At 41.4% G+C, this 25,986-nt stretch overlaps 3 protein-coding genes and 1 long non-coding RNA gene across 6 annotated transcripts; 3 read left to right on the top strand and 1 right to left on the bottom strand.

Moving 5' to 3' along the window:
• Positions 1 to 705: 705 nt before the first annotated feature.
• On the top strand, positions 706 to 8,415 carry LOC119030169 (sushi domain-containing protein 2-like). The gene is made up of 16 exons (XM_037117559.1): positions 706 to 833; positions 1,007 to 1,205; positions 1,472 to 1,629; positions 1,732 to 1,899; positions 1,986 to 2,160; positions 2,972 to 3,173; positions 3,973 to 4,058; positions 4,506 to 4,774; positions 4,875 to 5,012; positions 5,166 to 5,318; positions 5,755 to 6,003; positions 6,252 to 6,435; positions 6,605 to 6,699; positions 6,782 to 6,961; positions 7,642 to 7,738; positions 7,820 to 8,415. Exons 1-16 carry the CDS (start codon positions 770 to 772, stop codon positions 7,857 to 7,859), a joined length of 2,457 nt encoding a protein of 818 aa, XP_036973454.1. The 5' UTR covers positions 706 to 769; the 3' UTR covers positions 7,860 to 8,415.
• A 1,650-nt stretch (positions 8,416 to 10,065) lies between these two features.
• On the top strand, positions 10,066 to 12,852 carry LOC119030171 (heat shock protein beta-1-like). The gene is made up of 3 exons (XM_037117563.1): positions 10,066 to 10,839; positions 10,971 to 11,034; positions 12,007 to 12,852. Exons 1-3 carry the CDS (start codon positions 10,455 to 10,457, stop codon positions 12,173 to 12,175), a joined length of 618 nt encoding a protein of 205 aa, XP_036973458.1. The 5' UTR covers positions 10,066 to 10,454; the 3' UTR covers positions 12,176 to 12,852.
• Positions 10,657 to 11,996, bottom strand: LOC119030172. Its single transcript, XR_005078195.1, has 3 exons — positions 11,167 to 11,996; positions 10,910 to 11,045; positions 10,657 to 10,791 (listed from the first exon to the last, which is right to left on the bottom strand). It is a non-coding gene; the product is annotated as an uncharacterized LOC119030172 (long non-coding RNA).
• A 2,220-nt stretch (positions 12,853 to 15,072) lies between the features above and the next one.
• On the top strand, positions 15,073 to 23,400 carry taok3b (TAO kinase 3b). 3 transcript variants are annotated; one of them, XM_037117560.1, is made up of 8 exons: positions 15,073 to 16,004; positions 16,719 to 16,955; positions 17,117 to 17,245; positions 17,349 to 17,561; positions 18,197 to 18,436; positions 18,635 to 18,847; positions 19,046 to 19,228; positions 21,142 to 23,400. In XM_037117560.1, exons 2-8 carry the CDS (start codon positions 16,770 to 16,772, stop codon positions 21,301 to 21,303), a joined length of 1,326 nt encoding a protein of 441 aa, XP_036973455.1. In that variant the 5' UTR covers positions 15,073 to 16,004; positions 16,719 to 16,769; the 3' UTR covers positions 21,304 to 23,400. The 3 variants fall into 3 exon arrangements, with proteins under 3 accessions (XP_036973455.1, XP_036973457.1, XP_036973456.1); XM_037117562.1 differs by having other exon boundaries at positions 15,078 to 16,004; positions 17,358 to 17,561; XM_037117561.1 differs by lacking the exon at positions 15,073 to 16,004 and adding an exon at positions 16,256 to 16,415.
• The last annotated feature ends 2,586 nt before the right edge of the window (positions 23,401 to 25,986 follow it).

The raw sequence follows: 25,986 nt of genomic DNA on the forward strand, positions 1-25,986 counted from the left end.
GTAGCCTAACACATCCACTTTTACATCGTACAGAATCACGTATGATCACGCTACCAGTAGGTCGGCAAACCAAAGCATTTGAGTTTCACTCTACATACTGACCATATTATAAATGTTATCATATTGTTAGGCTATCTTCAGACACTCAGGAGCCAATCTAAGACATGCCAAGTCTGAAAAAACTCTGACACCACTCAGCGTCAGCGACCGCGTCACAGCGTAAATGACTCACTCTTTCCTATCCCTCAATGTGATCTGAACATGCTGTGATACAGAATCGTAACAGTTAAACATGCAAAATGTTTTGTATTTCATGTCATTGTGCTGATATTATTTGATTTGACTTGTATTATCATTATTATTATTATTATTATTATTATTGTTAAGACACATATTCTCTAAACATGGGAGCATGTATTTATTAAGCTTATCTCCATCAGTGTTGATCAGTTATATCTATTATCTTAATATGATAAAGGGTAATAACACGAAGAGTCAAGATGAGGTTTGGCAGTTTCTGACATACAATCTAAAATCCATTAAGCAGATAAATAAGCTTACAAACTGTTTGACACTGACGTGAGCGATGTTCAAAGGTGGCCATGTGAGGATAAATATAGCTGTTATTGGTACACAATAAACCCTGGTTGATGATTAAACAGATGTTTGTAAAGGTTCAGATAAATCCTGAGCAGTGCTGTATCTACTTTGGACACAACCATAGAAGCAGCCAAGAGAACAGCAGAAACCTTGGCTCATCTGTCTCTTCATGATGGAGAAATTCACCGCAGTACTCTTTGTCCTTATGGTTTCATGTGTCTGCAGGACGTTGGGTAAGTACCGACAAACTTCTGTTAACAGTATATGTAAGTTATGTTTAATCTCTGACATTTTGAGAAATACTCTTGTTTCTTACATGTCATTTTAAAGGCATCATTTTTAAAATAAATCTGGTGGCACGCTTCAGACTACTTATTTAAGACCTCTTTCTGCTTGGTCTGGACAGGACAAACATGTCAAGGACTCTGTGGGGCAACATCAGGCACATGTTCATGCCACCCAACTTGCGTTGCCATGAAGAGCTGCTGTCCGGACTACAGAGACTACTGTGTGGAGACCTTACCGTATTCTGGGACCATTTTGGGCGGGACAGATTTTGTTGTCCTTGATGCAATTTTCACTCAGAGTTCCAAGATTAAATGCATGTAAGGCTTTTTTTGTTCCATTGTGTTAACAAGTTCTTTATCCTGTTATGATTATACTGTTGAATGATTAGTTTAACGATTGATATGACTTAGTAGATAGCAATATAACACTTAATAAAAAGGCTTATTCCAGGGCTTTCAACGTCATCCTCATACACATCCAAATTGATTATGGGATGCTGTTGAAAGCAATGGAAAAATCTTAGGCAATAGTGACTAGTTGAAGTACAGTATGCATCTTCCTTACCATTCTTTCATAATGGCAGGTTCAACAATAACAGTCCGTCCATCACTGAAGGATATGTGGATGAAAACGGTAGAGCCCATTGTATCTCACCACTCCTGTATGAAACAGGCTGGATTCCTTTCCACGTCTCCTCAGATGACGGCATGACATTTAACAGAACTGGAACCTGGCTCTCAGGTACAAGAACTGACAGATGACCTCAAATTAACTACGAAAATTGTTCCATTTAGTGTTGAAAAGTTAATATCTGGTGTATTTTATTCACACGTGTTGCTACAGTACACTCTGGTAAGTTAGATTCGAAGTTTAAGGCAGCGATGGTCAACTCAACCAAATGGCAGTACTACGGCACACCGAATGTTGGAGGCACTCTTGAGATGACGTGGAATACATCTATGGTCAGAGCAGACAGGATCAATATAGAGCTCTGGGGATACAGGGAGACAGGTGAGAAAACTATATGAACTTTTGAGGTCACATGGTTATTCATTGAAAGGTAAAAACACTGAATTGTGTAAAATATTTCTATGTAGGTAAACCCTACGGAAGCGACTGGAGAGCTGAGTGGACCTATCTGTACTCACTGGCAAAGGATCAGCCCAACAATGGTTCCTTTAGCTTTTTGCCCAAACCAGCGGCGGATGGCTTTTCGAGTTGGGAGCTTGGCTCTGTCCGCGTCAGCCCCAGCACCTCACCTGATGGATCATGGTATGTACAACATTTCCTTTAATAGACCATATTCACACAGTGGCCATTTTCCTCTAAAATCACAGACAGGGTGGGAAGATCATATTGTTATAATTTCACTGCTTTCTGATTTGTTATCAACTGTAAAGGCAATGTATAGTTTGATTCGAACTTACACTGGATCGTATTTCGATGTAAAACAACAGGTTTAACTAGCGATTAGCATCTGTTTGACGACAGCTAACATTAGCATTCAACGTTACTGTTGGTTGGGTTATATGATACGACAAGGAAAGGCATAATTTCATTCAGAAATATCAACACACATCTTCAAGACATTTGTGGAAATCTTGGGAGTCAAACATATAGAAAAAACACAGCTCACCTGATATCAAACGCTAATGTTAGCTCGGAAGTTGTTGATGAGCGCTAAGGTGAGCTAACAGGTCATATATGTTGTTTTACCATGACGCACGGTGGAATGTGCCCCCAAATTTTCACTATTAATCATCTATTAAGTTGCTGATAAATTGGGAAGCTGTTAATATAAAAATAAAAACAATTTATCAATTTGTTTATACAACTTGCAACCTGTAGCACTGCAGCGTTACATTAGCCCAGAAGTCAAGTTTCCCACCCTGAGCACAATGTTGGAGGAGACATGGCCACGTGTGAATAAAGTCAATGCATGTGACTGGTATAAAAAGATATTGTTCTTTCTGTTCACTAATGGTTTCACTAAGATTGAAACCCATAAAATATTATCATAAAATAAGGTAAAGTGTGTAAATGGATATAAAAAATGTGGATGTTTGTCGTGCGTTTCATTCAGGAATGTGCATGCTGTGTGGACCGAAGATCATGCTCTGGCCTGGCATCTGGAAGAGAAGTTCCGGCAGGACTCAGCAGCTTGGGCCCTGGACAAATGTTTAGCGTGGGACAAGCTGGAAAATCAGCTGCCAAACTTCCTCAGTGAGATCATAGACTGCCCCTGCACCCTGGCTCAAGCGAGAGCCGACACAGGAAGGTTTCATGTAAGTGGAGAGAGTAACATGTAGACTTGGCAGCAGCTGGAGACCAGCTGTCGGAATGCTTACACAGTCAGAAACAATACAAATATGTTGGACATAAACTTGTTGACATGAAGACGTTATCAACATGACCTTTAAGCCCGTATTGATCACAGCCGCTTGAAAGGCATTCAAACCATTCCAAAAACCTTTTGAATTCAAGATGACGGAACTGGAAGTGCAAACTTACTTCTATGTTTTAGATGATTACTTCATTTCAAATTGAATATGAAACATAAGTGCAGTGCAGTAAGTCTTAGATGTAGTGGACAGAGATTTCACAACAGTATGGGAGCTTGATTGTATTATTTTATTGGATGTTCCAGTTGAATTATGCAATGACTTTATGTGGTTATGGCGGCTGTAACCTTTTGCTAATGCTCACTTTATCAGTTAAAAGTCAAGGAGAAGTCTTTCATTACTGTTGTATTTACAAGCACGCTGAGCATGTTTTCCTCATTGCCTCGTGTCTGAGAGCTTACCGTTCAGGTTAGACGAACCCATAACTACCTGTCAGTGACTGGTACTGTGTTAAAACTCCATGTGTGCAGCTAGTGACTTACTGATGAGGAGTCAGTGTTGAGCATTTCTTACTGCTGTCACCTCGTTGGCGAGCAAACTGAAAAACCCATCAGTGTGTAAAGTCATTCCTTAGTGCTGGCTAGTTTCAAAAGAGAAACTGTAACATTGGCCAACCAAAAAAAAAATGTTTAATTGTTTAATGCATAAATTCACACAGTAGACATTTCGTCTCTCTCCTCAGACTGACTACGGCTGTGATATAGAGAAAGGGAGTGTGTGCACCTACCACCCTGGGAGTGTTCACTGTGTGAGGGCGATACAAGCCAGGTGAGTCTTGACTATTCACATAACCTTCGTTTTAGGTGAGTTCATTTATATCTTAAGCAATGTATTCACAGCAGGGAATGCCTGTATAGCAAAACTTTATTTTGTAACTTTAGTTAGTGCTGGTGGTGACATTTGCAGCTGCGAGCCATCCTTGTAGCTGAATCTGGTGTACTTAACAAGAGGGGACAACCTGCAGGGTTTTCTCATACACAATTACAGTGCTGTTTAATTAAGTTATAGGCCACCGGAAAAGCTGGTAGTTTTTTTTTGTTTGTTTTTTTGATGTTTTTGATTCTTAGGTAATGCACCTTTAAACTCAACAAATGTGTTTTTCTGTGATCTGTTGTTAGGTCATACTGTAAGTTACAAAGTTAAGGTACAAGACTGTAAGTAATTACAAAGTAGTTTACTGGTCTAAGTGACAATATTTTGGAAATTCCTCAACAGTCCTAAGTATGGAGCAGGACAGCAGTGTTGCTACGACAGCGCCGGTGTTCAGGTCCTGACCTCCGACTCAATCGGGGGTAGCACTCCAGACCGAGCCCACGACTGGGGCTCACCTCCATTCCAAAACCCACCCCGTGTTCCCGGACAGTCCCACTGGGTCTATGACGTCCTCAGCTTCTACTACTGCTGCCTGTGGTCCGACCACTGCCACTACTACTTCAAACACCGGCCCTCCAGTGACTGCAGGAGCTACGAGCCACCCCGATCAGGTGACTTAACAATGGCGTTGCTTTTGTTTTGTTTTTTTCAAAAGATCATAATTTTATGTCAAGTCTTATTTATTTATTTTTTTTGTGTGTGTAATGTCAGCTGTGGTGTTTGGGGATCCCCATTTTGTAACGTTTGATGGTGTCAGCTACTCCTTCAATGGCAAAGGGGAATACACTTTGGTGACCTCAGCAGAGACGCACGATCTGACAATCCAAGGCAGAACAAAGCCCGTGAATGGTGAGAAGGCACTGAGCTTTTCAAAGTTTCCTGTCATGTTCAGTAATCATCTCTACTGTAAATGCTTCCATCAACAAATGATGACAAATCCTTCTGTATATAAACGTTTTGTCACTATTCCTTTTCTCATCGCTCTCATTCTCCCACCATTAGAAACCATTAAAGCAACTAAAATGACATCTGTCGCCATGAAAGAAGCAAACTCTGATGTCATCGAGGTGCGACTCAGCGGTCACACTGGCCTTGAAGTGCTGCAGAATCAAAAGACCCTCTCTTTTACCGAGCAGAGCTGGATGGACCTGCACGGTGAGACCCTGACTCACCTTTTCTGCTTTAAACAAAGTCATTGATCTTACTATTTTTGATTACATTTGTTGAGCTATTAAATAATATGTATTATAGATTTAAAGGTCCTATTTGTAACAAAAAAAAAAGGGTTTCTGCATCTCGTTCCCAAACTATCACATACTGAAGAGGGGGAAAAACCTGTTGTTGAAATCCTTGATCTACATTCGCATTTTTTGCAGTCTCAGCATTGGAAGACAATATTAAGAGAACAGTAATAGTCATTACAGTATATATAGTATGTGTGCTGGATCCTTGAAATTGTGAGAATTGTACCTGGAAAGTCCTTGAAAGGTCACTGAATTTGACGTTTCAGAAGTGTGGGAACACTCAAAGCGAGGTCTTGATATCATCGTGTTCATGAACCATTTTCATCCCAAACAAATATCTCTTCTAGGCGTGTTTGTGTTTTCTCCGACCCCTACAAACGTGACCGTGATGTTTCCCTCTGGGGCCGGGGTGGAAGTGCGGGAGAGAGATGGAGACCTGACAACCACGGTGCTCCTGCCAGAGGAGTTTGAAAACGCAACACTCGGACTCCTGGGGAAGATGAACGGTTATGCTGAAGACGACCTCGCTCTCAGCAACGGCGAACGTGTGCGGAACCAAAGCAACCCAGAGGAACTTTTCACCTTTGGAGCAAGCTGTGAGACATTACTAAGAACATAGATCAAGTGCTGATCATGCACTAGTTTTCAAGGCTAGTTGGTTGTCAGATTCATTGTTTTACCTTGAAATGTGAGTTGATGTCACTTCTGTGTCATACTGCTTCCTTTTTTTGGGGGAAAACACAAGAATTCTCATTTTATGACATCTGAGCAGATAATGTTGTCTCCCTTTGAATTTCAAGCACTTTATGTTACTAAGTGTGTCTCTTGTTTTGTTGTCTTACAGGGGCTGTCTTCAACAGGTCGGCCTTGTTCACATATGATTCTCAATACCTTATAGACAATTATTTAAACGGCCCCAGACATGACCCGAGCTTTATTCCAGTGTTCTCTGTCCCTGAGAACCCAGACGATCCATTAGCCAATCAGGCTTCCAAGATATGCACAGGAGAGGGCTCTCAGTACTGCAGGTAGGAGAAGACAACTTCTATCCACTTTTACTCATAATAATATACAAATAAAATATTACGTTTTTTATGATCCAAACACATTTTTGTCCAAACAAACCTCCACTGAAATATTGGCCAGCTCATTAAAAAGGAAGTCGATCATTTTCTGATCAGTGCCTCTGTCCTGTAGGTACGATATCCTTGTAGGCCGTAGTCCGGGAATGGGAAATGCCACCAAATTATCTTACCAGAGTCACATTTCTCTTGTGCAGGATCTAAAGCCAGGTGAGTCTAAGAACATTTTCAGTTGTGATCATGTGCAACACTCACTTAGATTTACGCTGTTAATTACTGTTGTGTCGGGCAGTGGTATCCTGCGGATGGCTGTCTCCTCCGGCTAAAGGTAAGAAGGAGGGGACCTCATATTTGCAAGGAGCGACAGTGCGGTTCACCTGTGACGACGACTACACTCTCAAAGGATCGGAGGAGCGCGTGTGCCAGGAGAATGGCCAGTGGTCTGGAGAAGAGGCAGCCTGCAAAGTTCCACGTATGAATATATGATGAAATCCGGCCCCCCTCCGATGATTTTGATCCTCACAGATCAGCAGTGGCAGATGTGCAGCGTGATTGTATTTGAATGAGCATGCGTGAATGTGTCTTCCTGTGCCTCATTTGATCCAATCAAATCGAAATCACTCTCTCTTTCATGATTTTCTTTTTGAGGGATTTTTTTTGTGTAAGTGAGAATATCTTACAAGACCATTGGCTCTGATTGAAATGCACACGTCAAATTAGAAATAGGAAGAATTTAGCAACCACTCCACAGGCACTTTTAGGTCAATTTAAGGAGAGACCTTTAAACATATTATAGGTCTGTCTTCAAACAATAGATCAGTCGCTTTTCTAGGCTCCTAAGCAAAATAAAATATCTCAAACATTAATGCGGGTGAATACATGTAAACAAACATCTTAGTGAGCTTAAATCAGTGAGACTCGCCCACTTAATCAGAAAAATCTCAATGTGAGAAAATTAAGTGTGACGTGAAAGCTGAATCACGGGACGTCATGGAAGCCTAGTTTGTCAGAGTCATCCATTCTCTATTTCACTATTGTAGGTCTACTTTATGTCTGTCTGAATCAATGAAGTCAACCATCTAATCTAATTTCCATACTTACTGTCTTCTGTAAGGAGCATCTGGTTCATAAAACATCTCTGTCATTTTTCAGTAAGCATCGTGGGAACTGTGGTCGGGTCGGTCCTCGGAGCCCTCGCGCTGATCGTGATCATAACAACAATCACACTCTATTTCCGAAAACAGAAAAGGTCAGGTGAAGGTTTGACAGAGGCTTTGTCGTTCTTTCTCCTGCTGAGGAATGAAAGTAAGGTTTTTTTCTTTTATTACAGGAAAGCTGCCAACGAAGATATGAAAGTTGAGGCCTTCTAAACCCGAGTCTTGCCCTGCTGCCATGTTGTACATGTTCTTCATACGTCTTGACTAAATGCTTTGATGGGGACTCACAAAGCGCAGCATTACTACAATAGAGATGTCACATGTTGGTTTGTAAATCTTGTAAACATCAGCAAAGAGCTAGACTTGCCAGAAGGATGAGCAAAGGTCCCCGCGCCGTTAAAGAGTAACCACACACAACGTCTCAAACGGCAGAGAGTTCAGCGGGTTGAAATATTAATGTGTTGCACTTTTGACCACACCCGACATCACAGCACAGCGTCATTTGGCAATCAAGGTTAGATACGTGTAAAAAATGATAGGCCTAAATCAATCAATTAATTGATAAACCTCCTGTCAAAGGTAAACTTCTAGTATTTAAACACTCCGATTATTTATAACGTCACACAGCGTTAAATGTGAAGAAAAAGGTTATCTTTGATCAGCTCTTCAGATCACCGGTGTTTACAGAGAGAAGGGTAAATTAATCGTAACTGTGAAAAAGTTGTTATACAGTTTGTTGGGAAATAAAGTTTTTTTTTTAAGAAATACAGTTGTTGCAGTCCCATTCTTTGTGTGAGACTGATTGCAGGGGATTCAGACCACCTGTGTGCAGAGTGGACAGACTGACTCCTGATTGAGGAGTGGAAGCAGCTTGGGGGCATTTCCCTCCCAGTCAATCATGGAGTCATGACGCACTTTTGCGTGAAGGCTTAAAAGAGGTGGGGGAACGGCACACAGGTTGCTCTCAACCTCATTCTGAATCTCTCCCCGACCCACTGAGAAGCTCATTCCCCCGCAGATTATCAGCCAGAGGCTCTGGTCTGTTTAGGCCCTATTGTGTTTTCTTGGCGGCCCACATCTTTCCAATGAATAAACTGTGTTTATTTGGGAATGCCTTAAAATCAAAGCCCCTATACACCTTGAGTTTGACATTTTAGTTTTATTTATTTCTGGGGGTTGTTGGAGGGATTTGTTTGTTATTTATTGTCCAAGTAGTGGACATTTGGCATTCTCCCCTAGATTTTCATGTTTTTTTTTTTGTAATTTTTTAATGTGGGTTGGGCTGGCCTGTGAGCATTTTACTGCCAGTATGGCCACAAATTGGCACCGCCTTTTTATTAGTTGTCCCCTCTGACAGATTGGTTAACACACCCTTTGGGTAAAATTAGCATTAATGTACAGCTTTGGCCCGTCATCATCAGCAGTCTGCATTATAAAGTGTGGGAAGCTACATAGCTAACTACCCACAGGAATTAACTGATAACATCAAATCACAATACTCCATATTTCCTGTTTTCCTGCATCATTATCAGATTAGGTTTTTACTTTTTAAAATATTTCTCAGTTGTCTTGTTGGAGCATTAAGGTATAGAGGTGATGTCTGGTCGTCTATTAAAACTGGACAACATCTGGTTGAAAAAGTGAACATTTAGTAGATTATAACCCTTATTTTACATTTCACATTTCTTCATCTATCTGTTTGAAGTGCTTTAAAAATGCAATACTTGTTATGATGTTCCAGTTTACGAGTGAGGTGACGCAGTAACGGTGGCTTGTTTACTTAAGCCTTCAACCTGGATTCATCCACAAATACTACTGGTTCTTTACTATTGCACATAAATTCCACAAATTCTTTGTACTGCTAATATTCCAGTCTACACTTTGGTAAGAAAATCATGTAACTTCTTATTAATGAGGTGCAGACAAAGGTCAAGGCAGCGCGACCAGCATTACTGTATGTGTTTACTCACTTCAGCTATGTATTACTCAACATTTATGTGGTTGAAGTCTTTGACTGACGCTTTTAGATGAGCGAGGATGGAAAGGGGACAGATACTGCCTCATTTATAAATACCATTCCTCTTTGGGAGCGAATGTCTTGATTAATGAAGACGTGGCTCTGGATGCAAAATTCCTCACCAGAGCTCGACTGCGTCAATCTTTCGGCCAATCATTTTGTCCTGGATGTAAACATGTCTTTCACATTATGATTTGCTCCGCATACTCGTCACGTGACAATGACGAGTTTTCCTTCTTCAATCTCGTGTTTTTTGAGCCTCGAAGTAACTGTGTTGTTTACCGTGTGCCTCTGAATGTACGCACTGTTCCCTCGCATAACACAAAGCTGTGATTTCTGTGGACAAAGGGCACCAGTATGTGACAAGACTGCAGAGGACACTGCTGAATAAACTGTCTGCTTGTCATTCACCAACAACTTGCCACAGACACTCCAGAGATATAAATACAAATGATTAGCATTGTCCCCTCCATGTCCCGGGGCAACCGAGGAGTAACATCGCAGCTCATGCCATACCAAGGCATTCTCACCCCTTAGATCACACTTAACGCTGGACAAGTGTTAAAATGAATCAGCTGGGTATATAAAGTGTGTGTGCGTGAGTGGAGCTTTACAGATGCCAAAGCAGCCTTTTCCTCAGACCTCCAGCTCACTTTCTGCCCAGGATAAAAATACAGCTGCCCTTTTGTTTAGTGTTCAGGTCATCAATCTTGACTTGTTTGTCCCCGTCGCGCTGCGGGCTTTGCAGTTTCAACATCCCTCTCCTTCCCTCTGAGCTCATTTTCTAGGATATGGGGGAACAAGATAAAATATTATCCCGTCCCATTTTCCGCCGGGATGTGAGCTGGGATCCTTTCCCAAACTGGACGCAGCCGAGCCGCATCTTCGCACAGGATTTTGGCCTTCCTCCTTTCCTCGAGCCCAGCGATCTGGACTGGTTAGACTGGGCAAAGAAGAGACTGGGGTCTTTCAACTGGCCTGGGTACACACAGACTCCTCTTCTGCCTCCATTCAGTGGTCAGCACCCTGCGGCGTTGAACCAAAACAGGCAACAGACAAGTGGGGTGTCAGAGATCAGGACAGGGCAGGACCGCTGGAAGATTAACCTGGACGTCAATCACTTCTCACCTGAGGAAATTACAATCACAACCAAGGACGGTTATTTGCAGATATCAGGTATACTGTGCATGTTCACTGATTGTCCCATAAGTTATTTGTGAGATGTGAAACAAATGATGTGACCAACCTCAGGGTCAAAGTGTCATTTTCTCGACATTGTTTTCATTATTTTTTATGTTCCTCACAAGGAAATCATGAAGAAAGGCAGGATGAGCACGGATCGGTTTCAAGGTGCTTCACCCGCAAATACAAGTAAGTTGTCTCTGAGAAAATAAGGAATAACAAATAAGGAATTGAGAACCATTATATCCATCTGAGTGCATCTCTGCATGGTTTAAAGAGCCAACTCACACAAAGATCAAAAATACATATTTTTCCTCTTACCTGTAGAGCCATTTATCCATCTAGGTTGTTTTGGTGAGAGTTGCTTACTTTTGGAGATCAGGCCATAGAGATTTCTGCCTTCCCTTAAAAATAATGGAACTAGATGGCACTTGTCTTGTGGTGTCTCACCAGAAAAGACAATTGAAAAACTCAGCAGCAATGTCTCTTAACAGAAGTCACGACTTGGTTACTCAAGAAAATCCACAGATCTTGTTTTGAGCAGTTTCACATAGGACCTACCCTCAGAACCACACATATGTACATCTAGCAGATGTCAGTGCGAGCTCGTCTTCCCAATTAGCAAACATTCCCCATACCACGTCTTCCTAACGTAACTTCAATTCATTCGATGTCTGCAAGACGTATGTGTGCTATCTTGGATTTTCTGTCTGTCAAGCTAGCCTACAGACCACCAACTGTATCACTGCGCAAGAAGCGAGCAACAAGAGGCTAGCAAACTAACTTAAGAAAGCTAGCTAATGTATCTCAGCGCTAAAGAAAGCCTGAGTTCTACTGGTGAACTGGAGACTACTTAATGGAGCTAACTTTAAAGCTAAAGCCAGCGATGATGACATTAATGTTTACATCATGCTAGCTTAGTTAGCTAGGCAAACTAGCCTAGTCGTTTCCTCCTGTGCGGCGATACAGTTGGGGGATGCAGTTCGGTAGAAAAAAGCAGTTCCCTCATGAAACTGCTCACAGCCAGGTCTGTTTGATTAAGTCAGTCATCATTTCTATAAAGAAATATTGCTATTGAGTTTTTCAAATGTGTTTTTTGTAACATGACTTATATTTGCTCAATTTGGCGTGTCAGTTAAACGTCCTCTTCATTTCTCGAAGACTGCCACAGGGGGTGGACCTGCAGCACATCAGCTCTTCGCTGTCTGGTGATGGCGTTCTGTCCATAGAGGCCCCCGCACCCGGGACATCCGTCAGCGCCCCGATCAATGAGATCGTCATACCTGTTCAGATCAGACAGACACAGGACTGTGAAAAGGGAAATGAGTAAAGTGGTCTGTGTTGTGTGCAACAATCTTTGTAGCACTGGAACTAGTCCTTGATATACTGTAACAACAAGTTTTTTTCATGCTATGAATACTATCTAATACCATATAATGCATTGTTAGAAGTAAAGCATCAAACCCTGGTTACTTTTGGTTTCAATATAAAAATGCAATGTAATACAGAACTGACTTTGAAAAAGATGAATTGTTTTTGCTTGTCAACACCTATAAAAGCATTAGCATGAACTTTATTCTAAAACACAACAGTTTTTAATGCACTTGTAAAACTAGCTGTAGTTTTGACCTTGCATGACCCTGAGGGATTGCTGAGATTATGGCTGACAAGACTGGCCGAGGACGGACAGTGCAAGTAGGTTTAATTGTCCCAGATATTAGTTAATATTTATATGTAAGCTATAGTACGACACACAGGTATGTATTCCACAAAGTGATTTTGTGTAAGAGGGTAGCAGAAATATAAAGAATTTAGTTGAATTTTGCTTTTGAGGAGGAGAAAGGCTGTGAAAGCTGTGGCACGGATTCATCATGTGTGTTTCCACTGAACAGTAAGTCCATGTATTGTATTGGATAAGGAGCCTAATGGAGCTGTCCTCATATCATATGATATTCACAAATGCATTAAACAGCTTCTGCCATATAAATAAAAATATATAAAATTTTCCCCTTCAGGGTGTTTTATTGCTGATTTGTTTCTTAGATTAAAGGATGAGTGGAAATCAGTGAAATCTGTAATGATAATTCATCCGTCACTTTATTTCTCTTGGCATGCCAAATGGACCACAAGAAGGCACTCAAGTCCTGTTTAGTGTATATTTGGACTTTTTTGTTGACAGTATTTAAGTTCTTTTTGTTTATGTAGACTTTCCCAGTTTCTCCACAGAACCTTCATGCTAAGATGTCTATAGACATCATCTTATTAAGCTGTCAGAAGTTTACTACAGTGACTTGATTTCTTAAGATTTCTTAAGATTTGCCACAAACATGTTATCAGACATTAAAGTGGTTCTCAAAATGGGATCCTTGAGGGAGTTCCACGGGTCCCTAGCATAAAAAAGGCTATAAATATTTTGTTATTTTCACTATAATTCCATCTTTACTGTAAGTGACACAATGATACGAAGTGTGACTATGTTGGTTATGGATTTCATACACTTTCCATTATATCACAATATCTTAAATCAGTATCCTTATCTGATGGGAGATCCTGTGACAAAATCCTATAAAATGTAAGTCTGTGGTCAGTTTAGAGGTTTGTTTGAGAACCACTGTGGTCAACTTTGATCTTCTACATGACTTGTAATGTCAAATTTCAAGGAAAATGTAAGCTGAATGAAATTATGGTATTTAGCTGCTGAAAAAAGTTACACATTAATGGAAAAACTGCTTCACTTTGGCAGCGCAAATAAGGCTAAAAGGATCCAGAGTAAAAGTAAGCTACTACACTGATCTGATGAAGTGACACAGTGACATCTGGTGTCTGAACTGGGTGTTACATGTTAAAGTAACTAAATTACTGTATTTGTACAGTATGACAACACATGGATTCATTCAGTGTGGAAAAAAAGTCTCCAAAAAGAGGGTTTTGTTTAAAATACACACAAATGTGTACACTGATCTAACGACTGCTTTCGTGGCTTGTTTCTTCTGATTGACAGCCTAAGTCAGTGCCAGAGTGCCAAAGGAAACCCACACAAGTGCAGGGAGAACAAGCAAACCCCACACAGAAATCACATTTTGCACAGTAACACTGTACTGAGACATTGCTATAGCTAGCCAGGTAATTAGGTGGCTGCAATAATCTAATTAGAATCACTAGTAGTGTATGTACTATGCTGATAGTAGAAGCAGCAGCAGTAACAGCACATCTGATACGTTGAAATATACGTATATCAACACTGTGGACAGAGGCCGCAGTTAAATGTTTGTCCCTGTTGCCCTCTAGTGACCATGGCGAGTAATGACAGGAGAAATGCCTTGCTTGTTGCCTATACAATAAATAAAACACATAAAATTTAAGTTATAAACGGTAAAGCAAGACAGTGATTCAATCTAACGATTGACTCCACCAAGTGTGTTTGTAGGTCTTGGGGAGTACGACTGCATATGTGGGGAAAAAAGTAGTATAAAACATTTTTGTAGCTGCAGAGGCATTGTGGGTAATGTAGGCACCACATTTGACATGAGGTGAAAAAACTGCTGGTGATAATTTGCCTCTGAACCGACTTTAATTCAAATTAAGAATACCTAAGCGTCTTTTACAAATTAGATTAGCTAGCTAACCAATCTAGTTTATGTAGACCTTTAAAAAATTAGCCTTTCGATTTCACTTGCCAATTTCCAGGAATGTCATCGATATGCAAATAAGGTAATACAATAAATATCGCTGTTAATCTGCATATGGACAGTAAAATGTCATAATATGACATGCTGAGCTGCTAGCTGCATGCTAACAGTCAGTGGAAATGTGTTTGTTTTGCAGGATGACAGACATCAGAGAGAGGAAGACAGACAAACTTACGATTTTTTTTTTTCAAATAATGTGGGAAAAAAAGAAGATTAAATGATTATCTTTTTTTAGTGTTTGACAGACGAATTATATATATGCTTGTACCATTTTTAAAAATCCCTTTTGCAACCTGTGCATATTTCATAAAACCACTGAAACCCATTGTTAGAGCGGCTGACACATTCAGATTCATAATACAGCAAATTAGTCGCTCCAATGTGAACGTTTTTGGAAGAACTGGGGAAAAAATGCAAAAAAAATGCAAAAAAAATAAAAAAGTGTCACACCTGTCGCTGGTCTCTACACCTGTGTCATCTCCATCAGTGTTCATCGCGCCTGGCAGTAATTAGTGGATCTCTCCGGTGATCCTTCTCTTTTCCCCTGCTGAAGGATCTGGCGATGGGAGTGCGATGCTGAGGAAGTTCGGGCTCGCTGAGAGGCGCCTGTAGTATTGCGGTGTCTCTTTAAAGGAAGGGGGAGTGTAGAAGAGGGACAGAGGAAAGAGATGAATAGAAGGCACCAGAACCACCTACCATGACCAAGTGCGCTGTAAATGTAGGACAGAAATTCGAGTGGAATACAAACGGATCGTCGGGCGACACGTTCGGGGGGAAACCATGTTTGGATGTGCCTTATCTGAGCCCAGTATTTTTCAACATGGTGCCGCACGCGACCACCGGAGCACAGGGAAAGTGATTTTTCCTCCCAAACATTTCTTGCATTTTGAAACGGAGAGGCAGAGTGGCGGTAAAACACATCCCTGTGCTATCTTCCACCGATTATCAATGGTAGGCATTGCATAATTCACCCTTCTCCAGCCGGAGCCGCTCGGTTCCTCCTCTTTGGGAAGAGGGGGGACGCCAGGAGAGGAGGAAAGGAAGGAAAAAAAAAGAAAGAAAGAAAGAAGAAGGGGGAGAAAAAAAAGACGACTACATCCAGTAGCTGCCTCCTCGGCGGTGCCTGCAAATTGTTTGGCAATGCCCTTTTCTCTGTTGGGAAGAACTTGCAGACAGTAGCGGGGGATCAAGCGGGGGAAGGATGCATTTAAGGCTGGATGTGTGCTGCATTCAGGGAGATTCGGCAATAACAGCAGCTCTAGCAGGAACGGCGAGTGCGGCGGGCCTGGGAAGCACCCAGCCCCACTATCTCCTCCTTTTCCTCCCCCCCTGCAGGACCATGCTTGCGTGAGGGATGAGGCTGTGCACAGGGACACCAGGCCAGAGCTGCGGCCTACTTCTCACAAGAGCCGGTCTCTCACCGACTGCAAGATCTGTGAACACATTGCCACCATCAAATCAGCATCTTTGGTACGCGGCTCCCCTCTCTGCGCCGTTTGCATAGGAAATACGTGCGTGCGCGCGTGTCAGTGTGCGTGTGTATGCGTGCGTGCGTGTGCGTGCGTGCGTGCTGGCGGCGGGGTTGGGGGGGGGGTTGGAGGAGGAGGAGGAGGTGAGGAGGGGAGGGAAGGGGTGTCTGTGTTCTCAGCTGTACATCTGTAGTCATGGCAACCGGATCCTGTTAATGGATGTCATTTTTTCCATCCTCAGCTCCCCTCTCTGCCTCTGCTTTTATGTGTGCGCGCTGCATTTTCTACGTACGCCGTATAAATCTGCCCCGATGTCTGTTGCCAATGAGATTTAAATGGTGCGTCTCCACGTTCCTCTCTCACGACAGTCCTCGACAGCCCCTGTCACAGACAGTAGTGGTGTCGTGTAAATGTGAGTTATTCATCGGCTGAGGCGGCTGATTGGTTAATTAACGGTTAATGGGATTAAAAAAGCGGAGGCTTTGACCTCCTTTTTGTGCGACACTGATGCTGGATTGTCAGACTCCTTGTAATATTCATCAACTCTTGTTAAGTTATCTGGTTACCAGCGGCAGTGTGTCTCCTCTACGTGGTCTCTTTTTAGGCCATATACTGTGACTTACCAGCTATCTGTCTTCATTTTGCTGCTTCATTTCTTTTACTTCCTGCTTCCTGTGTCCCCCCCCCCACGCCCCCCCAACCCACCCACGTCTAGGTCATCAGGTAGATCCAGGAGCATGAGCAGGACTTTGAGCTGCGGGAGCAGATGTCTGGGTATAAGCGCATGCGGCGGCAGCACCAGAAGCAGCTGATCGCCCTGGAGAACAGGCTAAAGGCCGAGATGGATGAGCATAGGCTCCGGCTGCAGAAGGAACTAGAGACACATGCAAACAACACTTACATTGAGCTGGAACGACTGGCCAAACGCCACGCTGCTCAAACTGACAAAGAGGTAACAGCCTCAGCAGCAGGTGTTATTTATGAATGAGGTGGAAACCACAGAGGGTTTTTTAAATTCACTTCAAGACCAAACTTGTGTCTGTGCCGGCTTTCTTGACAGTTTCAAGATCAATGAAGGGTGATAATTTTGAATGTTTTAATGTCTCATCACAGATGAAGTCAGTGGCAGCTGAAGAGAGGCGGATCCAGCAACAGATTGTTGCTCAGCAAAAGAAAGAGCTGACTACTTTCTTAGAGAATCAGAAAAAGGAGTACAGGCTCTGCAAAGACAAGATCAAAGAAGTAAATATCATGAACAAACACGAGTTGATGATCTCCTGCATTGTATCCGATCAACATGAAACACATCCCTCTGTTCTGTTGTTCTTGTGCTTTCTATCTGTTGGCGTTACAGGAGATGAGCGAAGACCCTTGTACACCCAAGGAGGAGAAGCAGGAGCGTCTGTCCCGGCACAAAGAAACAATACAGCGCTCTCAGGCTGAAGAAGAAGCTCATCTGTTGGCCCAGCAGAGGCTGGTCTACGACCGGAGCTGCAGGGCCCTCAAACGCCGGAGTCTGGTCAGGAGGCACGAGTTTGAACAGGAGCAGCTGAGAGAGGTGATGTGGTTTCCCTACGTTACGTAACAACTGTCAAAACTGAACATCATATTTGGATAAGACTGTTGTTCTCACAAGGTGTTTGGACATTTTTGTAAAAAGATCATGATAACAGATTGAAGACCAGATTCCACATAAAATACACTTGTGTGGCTTTTGATTGAAATGTGAAGGATACGGCTGCAACTTCGGTTTCATTAACTGAATTTAATCTATTAAAACTTCCAAGGGTATTCAATCCACATTTTTTATGACATAAACTGCAAAAACCCAGTAAATTCTCCCATTGGTAACCTGGACTCAACAAGGATTTGAGTGCAAAACTACACTGACACGGTGGGAAAGGGTCTTAGCAAGGCAGTAAACATGGTGGACTCCAGTACAACCCACGTTACACTGAAGAAAACAGCTAATTCTTGGAAACAGTTTTCACTCTTGACTCACTTCAAGCAGTGAGATTGATTGTCTGGTCTGTCGACCGGAAAAACACACAGATGGGAGAAGTGATATTTCAAACAGGTGTTTTAACATTGTGAAAGGGTCTATTTAAACCAAAACTATGTTTTCCTAAACCCAGCCAAGTATTGTTGTTGCCTCTAAACCTAACCAAGTATTGTTCAAACTTCTTCTCCCAGGAGTTGAACAAGAAGAGGACCCAGAAGGAGATGGAGCACGCCCTAATGATCCGGCAGGACGAGTCCACCCAGGACATGGAGTGCAGGCAGCTGCAGATGCTGCAGAAGCTGCGGATTGAACTCATGCGGCTGCAGCACCAGACGGAGCTCGACAACCAGGAGGAGTACAACGGCCGGCGGCAGAGAGAACTCCACAGGAAACACACTCTGGAGCAGCGGCAGCAGCCCAGAAACCTCAAGGTGCCTGGAGCTTTGTCTTTTTGAAAAGCGATTGAGTTGATACCCAGTGAATATCAGTTCAGTAGAGTTTTTGCTGATCCAAAAGTATCAATCAGTCAATTTAGGAGAGATACTGCACCACATCTTGTTCATTATTCAGTAGAATTATTGTTGAAATCTTTTTGATTACTTACTAGTGGACTTTTAAACCCTCTGTAGACGCTGGAGATGCAGATCAAGAAACAGTTCCAGGATACTTGCAAAGTGCAGAACAAGCAGTACAAAGCTCTTCGGAACCATCAGCTGGAGGTCTCTCCCAAAGGCGACCATAAGACCATCCTGAAGAGCCTCAAAGAGGAGCAGACGCGCAAGCTGGCTATACTGGCGGAGCAGTATGAGCAGAGCATCAACGAGATGATGGCGTCACAAGCGGTACGAGGACCCTAAATCCTTGATTTATTTGTTCAACACATTTGCTCTTCACCTCAGAAAAGTCCTAGATCTCCATTTAAAGCCGCAGTTGTTCCGTAAATCTTTTAGCAGCTTTTGGCCTGCGGTTTGATCATAGAGGCCCAACCTTTGCCTGTTGGTGATGTGTTTGTAACTACCTCTGTCTCGCTGGGCCTCTAGATGCGATTAGACGCAGAGCAGGAAGCGGAGTGCCAAGCTCTGAAGCAGCAGCTGAAGCAAGAGATGGAGCTCCTGGACGCCTACCAGAGAAAAACCAAGTCACAGATGGAGACCCAACACGAGCGAGAGCAGCAGAAACTTGAGCAGAAGGTCTCCATACGCAGAGCGCACCTTGAACAGAAGGTAGGTTTAAGATCGAATAAATACATGATGTGTAAACCAGTGACCCCAGGATACGTAGGCAGGGAGATATATGATATGTTGATAGCACGATCACAGCAAAAGTGCTGTGTGGAAGACCTCGAGTTCAGTTACCTTTGGCCCGTCCTTGTGGTCGGTCAGAATTGCGAGGTTGGCGGTGGATGTAGTTGGGCGTTAACCTCGTTGTCCTGGTGAAGCTCTTCGCTGGCAGGTGAGCGTTAGGGTCGGCAGGAGCGACTGGTGACTCTGGAGTCAGTTCTTAAGTCAGTAAAGTGGTAAAAAGTGATTGCAGTGGACATGGAGATGGGCAAGAATACTGGGCAAAAAGGTCACATGCCTCACATGCTCATTATAAGAGTCTCACAGATCCCAGCATTGTGTATGAAATGCAATAATAAGTGCAAATATTTAGTTTGAATAGTTGTAGCCATGTGAGAAGTATTGCTCCTGGAATGTTGTCATCAATAATGGATGAATCACTTTTTAAAAATGTGTATCAAGTTTGTCCATTGGTGTCTTCACCAGGATTCACAGTTATCATCAAAATTTAAATCTGTCCAATATTTTGGTTTATTATTAAATACCTGCACAGCTAAGGAAATCAACCTGTGCTGTAGTTCAGAAAATGTTAGCATGCTGTAGTTCAGAAAATGTTAGCATGCTAACATGCTAAACTAAGATTTTGAAAACGCTAAACATTATAGCCGTTAAGCATCAGCATGTTTACAGTGTCACTGTGAGCATGTTAGCACGCCAACACCAGCATTTAGAGTATCACGCTGCGTTAAATACAGCTTCACGGAGCTGCCAGCGCCACTGCTGACTCACATCCTTGTTTTTCTTTTCTTTTAACCCCATTACAACCCAATCTGTGGAAAATATTAAAGTAGTAACCGTCCCATTTGCCACAAAATATAAAGCATTGCCATTACAAGGAAACATTTCAGTTATAAACTGGTTTGTTTTTGTTTTGTTGAAGGGGAAGCTCACAGACACAAGTCTTGTCCTACAAATATCTTGTGTGCAAAGTCGACATAAACTTAATTTATACGGCACCTTTCAAAATGTAGTTAGAGTTTGCTTAACATTGAAAACAAAGCAGAATAAAACACGAACAAAGTGACGTTCACACATGGACCGACATTATGGTTGAAAATGGATCGTATAGGCATACAGGAAGTAGAATGTGTTCATCCAGCATGAGTCAGCACTCTGTAGCGTCTAGTCCTCAGTTAACATCATTGCTATGTGCAAATTATTATTTTTGTATTTAAATCTCTTCAGTGCAAGTGAAAATGTTATGAAGTTAAGGCCGATGATGATTTTATTTTGGATTAATATGCTGATTATTTTCTTGATTGATTCAATGTTTTGGCTATGAAACATATGTAAATTGTTATGAAAACAAAATAAGGAGCTAGAAGAGATGGTAGAGCAGGTTGTCTAGTAATCAGAATTCCCGTCTCCGCCGGCTGTATGACGAAGTGTCCTTGAGCAAGATACTGGACCCCAGATTTCTCCTGATGAGTAGGTCGGCACCTTTGGCCCGGCAGCCTCTGCTGTCTGCGTATGAATGTGTGAAAGTGATGAGTGTTGTGAAGCTGGTACACTGGAGTGGACTGGAAAAGCGCTACAGAAATGAAAAGTCAATTTCCCAGTTATAGATCAATAAATGAAAGTGACATATCAACTACATGTTCCAGTATTAGATTTTACACTTTTGAGGTAAAATAAATCCTTTAGGAACCGCAAATATCTAATAAATCTCATGGCGATTTAGCAGGTAGCTTTTGTGACGGCTTATTTTCTTCGAAGTCACTGTGTCTTTGTCTTTGCGACAGTGGTGTCACGATAAGCGTGCAGCAAATAACGACCATTGTGTTTTTCGCTTACAGATCGAAGAGGAACTGGCCGCCCTTCAGAAGGAGCGTACAGAAAAGATCAAGCACTTGTTGGAGCGTCAGGACAGAGAAATTAACACTTTTGACACAGAAAGTAGAAGCCTCGGTTTTGGAAGCCTGGAATCTCTGGACTTCCCCAAAGAAGACAACAGATGAAAGTGGATTTATCTTTAGAGGACAACATATCCGTGCCCTTTTCACATCCACGGTGGCAAAGCCGGATACCTTTCTCCATTGCTTTTCTTCTCTCTTAGATATCACATCTTCGAAATCGAGGCGTTAACGTGCAATGAGGACTTCTTTTGTGAAACTTGAAAAGGGCGGGGGGGAAAGTAAAAACAAAAGAATCTACGGCGACATGTCAATACGAATCAAAACCTAGTCAGTGTAACTCAAAAACAACTTATGTGTTCAAAACAACAGACTCTTTCCTCCATGCCATTTCCTCCTTTTGGTATGAATTGAATAAATCAGGAAATTTTAGTAAAAAAAAAAAAAATTGGCACTTTGATATGTTTAAGTAGAAACCCATCATGTTCGTATGATGCATAATGTGTGTGTTACATGGAGGGACATTGTGGAATGTGAGCTGCGGACTCCCCCCGTGGTGTTAAGCTGCTTTTTGTCTTTTTTTTTTTTTTTTTTAAACAAGTTTTAATTTTATTTCGTTCTATTATTTTATGCTCTGAATGTGAATATTACTGTATGGGGTCACTGGACAAAGTCAGTTTACTCATTTGATTTGTATTTGTTTTTTTTACTTTGGTCATACTTCCATATTGTGCTTATGCATACAGTATACTGTGGTCCCTCACTTTTCTAGGCAACAGTTCTTACCTTTTTCTTTCATTTGATATGTAGGATCAATTGGCGTTAGCTTGATCAACCCGTTTATCTTCTCACAACTCAAGATCCCACTTGGTAAAAACTGCTTATTATTGCATGCACTTTAAGGACAAATTCAGGTTGTGAAGTGAAGCATGAATCTGTCAGAGATTTTAGCTGTTTGTAAATAAAATCATTTCTTTTTTTTTTTTTTCTTTTTTGTTTTCAGCCTATGGATACTGGACATAAGCGCCATATTTGATATGATAATTTCACAAATGCCTTTATTTAAGTTGTGCCTGAAGCAGATTTTAGTTACGTGTTTGTTATATCTATATTTTATTATTTACTGAGGCCGGCACCATTTTTTTTTTTCTTTTGGTTTCATCTAAACTTGTGAATCATTTAATGTTCACTAATCAAAGTTCTTGTAAAGGAAAAATGGTGAGAATTGTGCTGTATAACTTTTGATATGAATATTTGTACATGAGAATATAGCTAGAACATACAGAGACATTGGTCTATTACTGATAACAGAGCTTAACGATAAAGATTTTTGCTTCATTTTTGTTTTATAATATAGAGATATGGTCATACGATAGCTCAATATATTGCTAAGTCGAATCACTAGACTCTCAGATTGTATAAATGCTGGTGAATGGAACCACAGACTTCTTATGATATCAGCGCGACGTTCTTTTATGGGATCGACGGTTCTACAAAAGCAAACACAACATGTGGGTCCAGATTGCGTTTGAGTAATTAGTGTCTAATGATCAGATTAACATATTTTTTGCCATGTTCATTATGGTCATTGAACAGGTTGCACAATGTTTCCATTTATACTGAATGGAAAGATAATTGTTTGGTGCTTAATTTCTAATACCACCTTTAGCCTTGTAGTTTTTTGTCTTGGAGAGACGATTGATTTTTACAAAATGTCAACATTTTGAGACCCCCTCTGAGTCAAAACACTACTAAGTTTTTTCAAACACTCATGACATATTTAAGAGTACCCCATGCAGTGAAAACCCTCTAAAAATGAAGTATATGTATGAGAAAATAAATACTATTTTATCACGGGTCAGTTTTTTGAAACATTGTTTAATTAATGTGGTGGTCTTGAATGCAACCCTGTTGCTTTTTGGCAGGTCTTTCTTTCTTTTTCATTGCGGAGCCACAACTTGTATTAATGTTGGGTCATGTTCCTCAGAGGGCTGAAAGGTGGAAGACGTCCCCTGAATTAACAAAGTATTTTAAAAAAGAAACAGAGGAATATAACGACGTTCACTTTTCTGATGGCAATAGAACTTAAATGCTCTTGTTTTACACGTTGGAAGGTAAACTCTGAACTTGTCGTGTGTTCCGAAGTTGAACGGCTCTTCTAGATTTTTCAGCCTTTTACATTTTCACAGAGACTTTCTGAAATTTGATGAAAAAAACAAAAAACGTTTCTCATATGCAGTACGGCCTTTTTGTCTGGTCACATAGTATAACTTGAAGCCTTGCGGACGAATGGTTCCATTTGAAGGAAAAAAGAAAAAAAAAAAGAAGTGCTATTGGGGTGCTTGAATAAGGTTTGCCTGAGAGCTTCAAAACAGTTATGAACTTACAGATTTGTGTGAATTTTAAGTTACTAGAAATATGTATTTAGTTAGAACAAAGGGGACTTTCCTAAACAACCTTATTCACCATTTCCTGTGCAGTTCAAAGACAAAATAAAAGAGATTCTGTTGAACAAAAACAAGGAGTCTCTATCGACATCCTGCATCTAATGACAGTGCATTTCTTGTTGCTTGTGGTTTAATTTCCTTGTAATGCTCTCTCATGTGGGCCCGGGACTTCTCACTTTTGCTTTTCTTTGGTGTGACCCGGCGTGACCTACATTGTATATCCGATGCTGTTTATTGTGATTTACTGTAAAGCTCCAAACAGAAAACGCTTGCGGGTCAAAGATAACTCGTGAAAAGCAGAACCTTAAAATGGGAACAGGAGGTGAGAGGGAAGTTGCGCTGCAGAGTGTCCAGCGTCTTCGAGGCCCTCTTACATTTCAGGGTCCACTTGCTTGATTTAGGTGTTGATTTGGGGCTTTTTATGGCATGCCTGTGCTGTTGACGCTGGCAGGAATCCGACTGTAGTTTCCTTGAACTGTCAACGTCTGCGGCACCGTCTGCAGCAGTTGCCCTCCCCACCGCAACCCCTCTCTTATCCCCCGGGGCAAGTGGAAAGCCCCGAGGATGGCAGCAGGGTGGTTAGACTTTACCTGAAGTAGCGCTGACTTCAGTTGTGGTGCGTCGAGTTCCCCCACTCCTTTCTCATGTAGTCAGTGGTTTCACAGCACTGTGGCATCTATATGCACCTAGATGCTCGAATATCATAAAAAAAAAGGTGGGGATCTTGGGCTGTTTCAGTTTCAGTGCAAAGTTGTAACCTGCCGTTCCCACACTGAACACACAAATATGGTGCACACAGCTGCAGCGAACACATTATACAGCAGGGTGTCTCCAAGCAGAAGTGGCCACCACTCCTAGAAGACAGCGGTGACGGTGATGAGATTAGACAACTCATGAAAAACCCAGCTTGTGCTGTTGTCATATTTTACATAATTCCGAAGTTCCTCCTTACATACAAAACAAATCTCTTCGGAATGAGACATCATCATCATATGTCACAATGATATCACTCTCTAATAATGAGCAAAGCCTGTTAGTAACTCAAACTTGTGGTGTGATGACATGGTTCAGTGAAGAAGACCCTCCCCTTTACGCACATGCAAAAATCTCTGATTGAGAAATGCTTCCTGTGACCTTGCCAGCTTCCTGCGTGAATGCCCGCATGAAAATATTGTTGCAAGAAGACGCACGTGGTCTGAGCAGCAGCGTTAAGAGTTATTCTGTCAAAATTCAGCAGAACTGTTTGTGAAAAATAAGAGAAGGGGCAAAATCACATCAATATTACAAAGTATGCAATTGGTATGAGCATATTTACTCAGTTATGAGGTATCTGTGCTTCCCCATTTTCTTTATCCTTCCCCTCTACTACAGGGAAATATTACACTCTTTATTTCACTACATTTATTTGAAATTTAGTTACAAGTTATGTTGCAGAGTGCACTAAATTATTTTAAAATAATTTGATCATCAATCGGATTAAAAGACTTGCTCACTGTCATAAAACTTGTACCTGTACTTTCAATAATTGACTGCATTTATTGCCATTAAAAAAATTTGACACTAACAGTAAATACATTCAATATCGGCTACTTTAGGACTTTCACTCAAGTACTGTTCATATGGGTGACTTCCACTTCTACAAAAGTAAAATTTAAACATGATATCTTAGCTTTTACTGAAATATGACTTTTCAGTACTCATTACGACACTGAGTATTATCAACAAAATATATGTAAAGATGTTGTTGCTAACTTTCAGCCACTAAATGTGTCATTCAGCCTCTCCCCTTTCATTGCATTCATGCTACAACACCGCTGTTTCCAGCTTGTGCATGAGCTAACATTGCTAAAACTAGTTTACGATGCTGATGCTAGCCAGCAAATGTTTACCTTGCTAATGCTAGCAATGCTATGCTAGCAATGCTAGCAATGTCAGGTATCCAGCATTAAGGCAGTACAGTATGTTGGGTGCAAAGAATAAATATAAAAGTGTGCAAAACACATAATATGACAATGTATTGTATTATTATCATTATTATTGAAGCATTAGCATGTAAGCGGCATTTGAATATTGCAGCTGACTGAGATAGAGCTAATTTTACTTATTTAATATACAGGTCAGGTGGCTAAATTTACTGTATGATGATTCATGGTATTTAATATCATGATAAGTCTGAATCTCCTGTAACTAGTGACTGAAGCTGTCTGATGAATGCAGTGGAGTAAAATGTATTTTGCTCTGAAATTTAATGGATTCGAAGTAGAATGTAGCATAAAACTCAAGTAAAGTACAAGTACCTTAGTTAAACTTAAAGGAGCACCGTTAAGTTTTGGAGGAGAAA

The sequence above is a fragment of the Acanthopagrus latus genome, chromosome 12, assembly GCF_904848185.1.
Source record: "Acanthopagrus latus isolate v.2019 chromosome 12, fAcaLat1.1, whole genome shotgun sequence".
Taxonomy (NCBI): Eukaryota; Metazoa; Chordata; class Actinopteri; order Spariformes; family Sparidae; genus Acanthopagrus; species Acanthopagrus latus.